The 8051-nt window shown below is 40.2% G+C and overlaps 1 protein-coding gene across 1 annotated transcript; it reads left to right on the top strand.

Annotated features, from left to right (window-relative positions):
- The first annotated feature begins 1888 nt into the window (after positions 1 to 1888).
- On the top strand, positions 1889 to 7575 carry LOC122540166. Its single transcript, XM_043675496.1, has 3 exons — positions 1889 to 2496; positions 4648 to 4675; positions 6403 to 7575. Exons 1-3 carry the CDS (start codon positions 2275 to 2277, stop codon positions 6816 to 6818), a joined length of 666 nt encoding a protein of 221 aa, XP_043531431.1. The 5' UTR covers positions 1889 to 2274; the 3' UTR covers positions 6819 to 7575.
- Positions 7576 to 8051: the final 476 nt, after the last annotated feature.

The raw sequence follows: 8051 nt of genomic DNA, 5'->3' as shown, positions 1-8051 counted from the left end.
TTGAAATATCTAATACGAGAGGGCATGTATTCGAGATGGGAAGTTCAAAGGGGATGTGAGGGGTAAATATTTTACACAGAATAGTAGGTGCCTGTTATGTGCTGATAGGGGTAGCGGTGGAAGCAGATACAATAGGGGTGTTTAAATGTCTTTTAGATAAGACCATGAATAAGCAAGGAGTGGAGGGATTTGGACCATGGGCAGGCAGAGGGGGTTTGTTTAACTGGTTATGTTTGGCACAACATCATGGACTGAAGGGCCTGTTCCTGTGCTGTACAGTTCTATGTTCTATTTCCTTCCCTAAAGGACATTTGTGAACAGATGTCTTTTTTTGACCACAGTTGATAAGAGTTATGTCATTGCCGTTATGCTAGCCCAGGGGTGGGGAACCTGCGGCCTGCTAGGCCGTTGTGTGTGACCTTTTGAATGAATCCAAATTTTGCAGAACAAATCTTTTATTTTTTATTAATATATTTTTTCGTCCTTTATTATTTTTATTTTAATCTTAAAATGAATGTATTTAAAATACCAGAGAGTAAAAGAAAATTCAACAAAATAATCCTCACAGACTGACTGCCAAAGGTTCCCCACCTCTGGGCTAGCCTTTAGTTCCAGATTTTTATTTAATTCAAATTTCACCATCTGCTAGAGCTGGATTCAAATCCATGTCCCCTGAGGTTTCTAGATTATTTTCCCAATGACATTATCTCTATGCTACTGCCTGCCCTTCCATTGGGAATGGCTGCCTGTTGGGAGTCAATCCTCTTCCCCTTCCTCACCCACCTGTGGCCTGGGTCCCTCATTGATCTGAGTTCTTTGTGCATTACCAGCAGTAACCACCACACTCAGTGGCATTGACTGACATTAACTGTCTTGCACCTCTGAGGGAGCATGTGAGATTGTGTGTGTGAGATTGTGTTTGTGTGAAATTGTGTGTGTGTGAGAGAGATGTATGCCCCTGCAGTCCTAGATCCCAGGGACGGTCTAATCCTGGTCAGCTCATTCCAATGGATCTTTTCCCATCATCGTTGGCAGTCCCTTTCAGACCAGAATGACTCTCTTCCACTCTCAGGGTGAGTCTGCAGGTGGCTGTACAGACTGATGGGGCTACACTGGGGATAGGTGGTGCTCACTGGAAGGGGGCAGGGTGGGGGGATGGGACAATGTAGGCAAGTGGGCCTCCTATCTATATTTTCTTTTCCCAGCTATTTATGTTTTTCAACCACTGTCAGTATTTCCTTTTCCCATTCTGTTTCAATAGCGCCTCTCCATCTTTCACTTTCCTGCCAATCTCTACCGTTTGTTTTTCTCAATGTCTCTGCCTTTTTGTATCGTTGAGGCGATTCGTGTTTCCTTCTGATTGTGTCTCACCAAATATGCTTCTTTTGGAAAGTGGTACATCTTCCCTGTCTTACTGAGTGCATGTCCATTTCTTTGTAGAAAGACTTGCATTGACAAGGTTATCCCGACCACCAGAAGTCCAAAGTGTTTTAGACAATACTTTTGAACTGTAGTCGCTGCTGTAATGGCATCAGTAATTTGCACACAACAAACTTTTTCATTCTGTGTTTCCTTGTGTGTGTACTCTCTCTGATTCACGAGATTGTACTGGCGGGCTGTACCACTTTATGCCCTAGACCAAACCTCTGTCTCTCTGTAGCATCTGTATTGTTTGTCTGTATCCTTTCCCCTTGTGCCTCACTTTGGGTCCTTCTCATTTTGGTGTCACCATTTTTCCACAGCCACCTGATGAAGGAGCGACGCTCCGAAAGCTAGTTCTTCCAATTAAACCTGTTGGACTATAACCTGGTGTTGTGTGATTTTTAACTTTGTCCACCCCAGTCCAACACCGACATCTTCAAATCATAACAACCATGTTTCTCACCCTTTCACTTGTTTTCCTTTATGCCATCTCTCTCTGCGCTGAGTTTCCGAGCTCGTCGTCTCTCCTCTGTTGCTATTCCGTTTAATGTTTCCCTTTCTCACTCATTATGATTTTCTCTCCAGTTAAACCTCGCCCCTTTCCACTGACAGTTGCCTTTCCTCCGCCCCCGTTTCCTTTCTCTGCTTTTGTCGGGTGAATCCTGGACAGTTTCTGTCAGTGAAACGGCATCTCCTCCCCGGGGGAAGTCCAACTCATGGATTCTGTCATCACGGAAACTTCCTCTTTTAATGAAACAAAAAGGGGCCCGAGAAAGTAACAGGCTTCAGAGCAGAAACGTTCCTCTCCAGGGAGCGGACCGATAACCGAGTGAGAAGGCGGCACGCTGAGTCATGTCCCAGAAAGAGGATTTGAGCGAAGTTACCGTGAGTCAGACCGTGAGCAGCTGGGAGTTAGACCGAGGCAAGGAATCGAACCAGTGTGAGCGCCGTTTGCTCACTGTCCTGCTCGCCTCCGTGCTGCTACTTTTCATCATCATCGCATCCCTTGTCTGCACCTTTTGGCTTTTAATCTTTCCCAAATTTACCGCGGAGAACAAGGGAACTGGAGGCAAAGTAAGTGCATGCCCATTTCTGTCTATCTGTATCGTATTTAAGTCAGGGAAATTCATTGGATTAGAATTTATCCCTTCCTTCACACTTCATTAAATCCGAGTTGTACCACGATTATTTAATCCACGGCTGCCTAATGTCAGTTAGCATTTCTTGTTTTTATTTAAAAATATGGAGTGGGACTGGAAGGGAAGGTAATTCCCTTTCAAGTACTGAAAACGAATGAAACCCCGAAATCACCATTGCTCGCAGTTCATCGAGAGGATTGGTTAAAAGATAAGAACCAAACGGAATGGGAAAAGGAGATATTTTCCTGTTGGCAGGCTTTGACAATTAGTAACTAGATCACCAAACACAGTAATGTATTTAAGGGTTGTTCATCATACAAAGGCAGGAAGGATCGAGAGGCGTGAGGGAAGCTTCAGAGGAGATAGGGCCGAGTGAATAAGCCAAAAGGTGCAAGTAGAATCTAATGGGGAGCAGTGAGGTTTGTCACTTTGGCGATTTGATTAGATTTATTGTCACATGCACCAAGATAAAAATATAACACTTTTCAAAAGGAGTGAAAATTGTAAATGTTGTTCATAGAGACTGGATCATAATCATGCAATGAACTAGAAATTTAGCATGCATTTAGTAAGGTAGGCCGTGTTAGGGAGGCCAAGACCGAGTTAATTGTTCAATCCCATGCCAGCTGAGATGGTACTTGGAGCTTGCCCTTCTCCTTTTCCCCAGTTGGGATATCCTGGTGCGGTGATTAACAAACCTTCATTACCAAGGAAACCACTTGAGGAGAGAGGCAGAATGCCCTTTATATCAAGGGAACTGGAGTTCATGAATAAGGAAGTCTACAAATGTACAGCACTTTGACCACAGCTGTGTAGTTTTGCTCTCCATATTTAGGGAAGGACATAATATACAGGCAGGATGGCAAATATTCACCAGCTGGTTTCCACTAATGAAAAGCTGAGTAAATTGAGCCTTTGGCAGGGGAATTTAGAAGAATGAAGTGATGTCATTGAAATAGATAAAATTCTGAAGAGATTGGAGAGATACAGAGGTTGTTTAACCTGCTTGAGAATGTATGACACAAGGACATAATTTCAAGTTAAGTAAATTATTTAGGATTGAGTTGAGGAGAAATTTCTTCAATAGGGTGATTAATCTGTGAAATTCTCTACCCCTTCAGTGTGGATGCTTCATTATTGAATATCTTGAGAGACTGATTTTAATCTCAGGAAGTCCAGGGGTAAGGGGGAAAATGGAGTTAAAGCTCAAGATCAGCCATAATTGTACTGAATTGCAGATAAGAAGCTATACGGTTCACTCCTCTTCCGGATATGCTTAATTTGAAACTGTAATGCAGATTTGAATGGTTTCCAATTTCTGTATATAGGATTGTTGAACTGAAAGAGAACAAAGTGCAGGAGAATAGTTACATACAGTTGTTTATTATAACTGTTGCTGGTAATAAAATGTTTTTGGGATAGAGCATCCAAAGAAGCTATTTGTCCATCTGCAAAGAGTTGTCCTCATATTTGTGCTCTGTTTCCATATACCTTTATGTTGTTTCACACAGATTTGCCAATTAGTTAAGATAGTACTTGGAGTTGTCCATTTCAGGAGTGTTCTTTTCATGGGATGTGAGCATTGCATACAAGGTCATCCCTAACTGGCTTCTAACTGGCTCTCTAGGCCATTTCAGAGGGCAGTTAGGAATCAATCTCTATGGGTCTGAAATCAAAAGTAGACCAAAGCAGGTAATGATGGTAGATTTCCTTTCCTAAAGGCTATAAGTGAATAGGATGGGTTTTTAACAACAATGATAGTTTCATGGTCACCATCAGTTTAGCTTTCAATTCCAAATTTTATTAATTAAATCTAAATTTCATCAACTGGATTTGAACCTGTGTTCCCCAGAGCATTGACCTATGTCCTGGGATTACTAGCTCAGTGACATTACCATTATGCCATACATGTGGGAAATATGTACTAATGTGTGTGCACAGAAGTACAGTCAAACACCCAAAAATGCTCATACACAACGCTCATTGTTGTTTATTTTAAAAATCTAATAGATACAGGAATTGACAAAATATGTAAATTCAAAGATTTGCTGATTTCATCCTAATGATTATTCTGTTTATATTGCAGTTTGCTGTACACATATTAGCAGATCGTGGTAAGTATATCTTTAATTATTTTTTAAAATAAATAGTCTAAATGTGTAACAAGACTAGGCATGAAAACACAGCAGGAAGTTAACACTACCTTAGTGGGAGTGTTTGATAGGTCAGTCGAGGAGAAAGTGAGGTCTGCAGATGCTGGAGATCAAAGTTGAAACTTTATTGCTGGAACAGCACAGCAGGTCAGGCAGCATCCAGGGAACAGGAGATTCGACGTTTCGGGCACAGGCCCTTCTTCAGGAAGAAGGGCCTGTGCCCGAAACGTCGAATCTCCTGTTCCCTGGATGCTGCCTGACCTGCTGTGCTGTTCCAGCAATAAAGTTTCAACTTTGATAGGTCAGTGTAAAGGGACCTTTACAATGTACCAAACTTATGCTGCATCTACCTTCAGAATATGATGGACAGCATAGGGGAAGCTATATTTCTGATCTTAATGATTGCAGAAACAAAAATAAATGAAAGTAAAATAACGCATTTGATACTCAGCAAAGAAAGGGTGATAATGAGGTGCTGAGACACTGGGCTGCAGGTGAATTGAGACAAGTTCCTTACTTTTATGTAACCATGATATTCCAGTTCATGTGCATTGACTCTGTGTTGTCATTATGAGGAAGGAAGAACTTTGAAGAAGTGTTTTTCACATAAATAAGATTAGAGGTTTGAGCAGAGACACCATTTAGATGAAACGTGATAGGTTTTGAAAAGGAATAATATAAGATGTATGAATATGATTAGTGTAAATAGGTCCAATGGATAAAGCAACACAGATACTAAATACTAAATTCCTTGCATTTTTAAAAAATGTAAGAGTAGGCCATTCAGCCTGTTAAGCCTGCCCTGCCATTCTTTAAGCTCATCGAGACAAACAAAACTGCTGATGCTGGAATCCAAAGTAGACAGGCAGGAGGCTGGAAGAACACAGCAAGCCAGGCATCTTCAGGAGGTGGAGAAGTTGACATTTCAGGTGTAACACCTAAAACATTGACTTCTCCACCTCTTGATGCTGCCTAGCTTGCTGTGTTCTTCTAGCCTCCTGCCTATTCCTTAAGCTTATGGCTGATCTGCCACAGGTCTCAATCCTCATTTGTGCTAGCTCGTCACAGCCCTCAACTCCAAAAATCCATTTAATCCTTTCAGTGATCTAGCCTCCACAACTTTGATATTCACTACCCTCCGAGAGAAACAATCCCTTTGCATCTCAGTTTTAAATGTGTCCTCTTATTCTGTAACTATGACCTCCTAATTCAAGATTCCACCCCTCTAGCTTAATTTCTGCTTGCAAGTGCTGATGTCATGTTAGGATAATTAATAATGGTAAACATCTTAGTGTATTGTTTATTGACTTTGCTCAGTTGGCAGCATCTTCAGCGTGAATTTCATTTTATTCAATTAAAGTCTTCTAGTGTTTACATGATTGACTTCCCTTCAAACTAACTAAGAACACCTATGTGATGCTCATAGCTTGAGATGTTGAGTAGTACAGAATGGCTGTTTTAAAGTAGGCATAAAATAAGTTATCTTCTATTCCTGCCCAAAGAAAGGAACTTCTACTGCTTCCATATCCCTCTCACACTTTATCTCCCTGGTGACTCTTCATGTGTAATTTTGGGCAGTGACAATTACTCAGCCAACATCTACACATGTGGAGGCAAGTTATATATTTGGAGGTGTTTATTAACTGAAGCAAAGTCATTTATTCTGTCTATCTCAATTCTTTCAACAGGGCCCAACGAAACAGTAAGATGGTCAGCCACCCCTGGGCTAGGACGGAACCATTTGGGCAGTGGCTTCCGTTTTGAAAATCAGAAGTTACAGACCACCAGAGATGGGATGTATTATGTGTATGCAAAGCTGAAAGTGTACTGCTCAGTTTTAAATGAATGCAAGAACAGTTCACCGGTCAAGTTAGATATTACCCACTGCATTGAAAGTTCCTGCTTACCTGTACTGAGCACTGAGATGAAAGTATCCCAGGAGAAGGGACAAGAGGAACAGGTTGCCTTTGGGTATTCGGGCATATTAGTCCAAATCTCGAGCAAGGGCTTCATCCAAGCCAAAATTGAAGGCTTGCAGAAGGAAGACAATGTCATGCTGGATATTGATCATACATATTTTGGAGCTTTCTTGATAGAAAGCTAGATGTTCTTCAATCAATACAAATGACTGCACTTTAACAAACTATAATGTGTGTATGATCCATGGATTGTCCCAATGCAATGGATGTTGGTTATTTATCATTACCCAACTCTGGACATTCCTGATGAAGAGCTTATGCTCAAAATGTCTACTCTTCTGCTCCTCAGTGCTGCCTGACTGGCTGCACTTTTGCAGTGCCATACATTTGGACACTTATTGTGAGCCTGTTTGAATCTAAACATTTTTGCATGAAGGGACTTAATGTTTTAATCTCACTACATTATTTATATAGAGTGTTTAGTCCCTGCTATGCAGTGGTTCAGTTTATTGGGCATGTTATTATGTCCTTTGTCTGATATTCAGATTATGGTATTCCAAAATTTGGGATTCTCTACATATGCCTTTTTTGTAAGAGGTGAAATACTTGTATAAAGCAAATTGAATTGAACTGTTTGGCAATCTAGTGTCCATTTCAAGTCTGATTCAAGTTGCCTCATTCTCTTGATTTCCATTGGAAACTACCAAAGGACACTATTGCTACACGTTTCCATGAACAATGTCTTATCTTGTATTTCCATTTGAATGTAACTTTTTTTGCACTAATTTATTGTCTGTTTATTCTATATTTACAAATTAGCTACCTTTTGGGATATTTATGTAACTTATGAAATTCAAACTGTTACATGTATTTACTGGTGAGGTTTTCGCAGGTCTACAAAGGCCATGATACATATTTGTTAAAGTCAAAATAATAATAAAAGTGTACATCTATTCTTCCTTGATTTGATGTTAATTTACACGCATTGTCTAAACCTTATTCATTATTTTCCAGATGTTTGCTGTTACGTCCTGAATTGTGACTCAATTAGATTATAATTCCCATTTAAATTATCACTTTAAATGGGTGATCCCTGATTTTTAAACATTGACTCTTAGTTTTAGATTCTCCCATAAGAGGAAATATTTTCTTAGAATTTTATATGCTTCAATCAAGCTGCCTTTTCAAAACCACATCACAAATGCTGAGCAGTTTTAGTCTCCCTATTTAAGAAAGGATGTATACCTCATCTGGACCCCTTCAATGCATTTACTAGATTAATATCTATAATGAGTGCACTGTCTTATAGGTTAAACAGGCTGAGCTTATTTTTACTAGTGTTTAGAGTAACTGACTTGATAGATCCTGAATAGTCTTGATTTGGTGAACATGGAAAGGATGTTTCTTCTTGTGGGTTA

Source organism: Chiloscyllium plagiosum, chromosome 34, assembly GCF_004010195.1.
Source record: "Chiloscyllium plagiosum isolate BGI_BamShark_2017 chromosome 34, ASM401019v2, whole genome shotgun sequence".
NCBI lineage: Eukaryota > Metazoa > Chordata > Chondrichthyes > Orectolobiformes > Hemiscylliidae > Chiloscyllium > Chiloscyllium plagiosum.
This window is presented reverse-complemented; position numbering and strand designations above follow the sequence as displayed.

Excerpts from the sequence above, each read along its gene's own strand:
- LOC122540166 (XM_043675496.1), top strand. The coding sequence starts at position 2,275 with ATGTCCCAGAAAGAGGATTTGAGCGAAGTTACCGTGAGTCAGACCGTG. Across the intron at positions 2,497-4,647 it reads ACAAGGGAACTGGAGGCAAA|TTTGCTGTACACATATTAGC; the intron begins GTAAGTGCATGC and ends TTTATATTGCAG. Across the intron at positions 4,676-6,402 it reads ACACATATTAGCAGATCGTG|GGCCCAACGAAACAGTAAGA; the intron begins GTAAGTATATCT and ends TTCTTTCAACAG.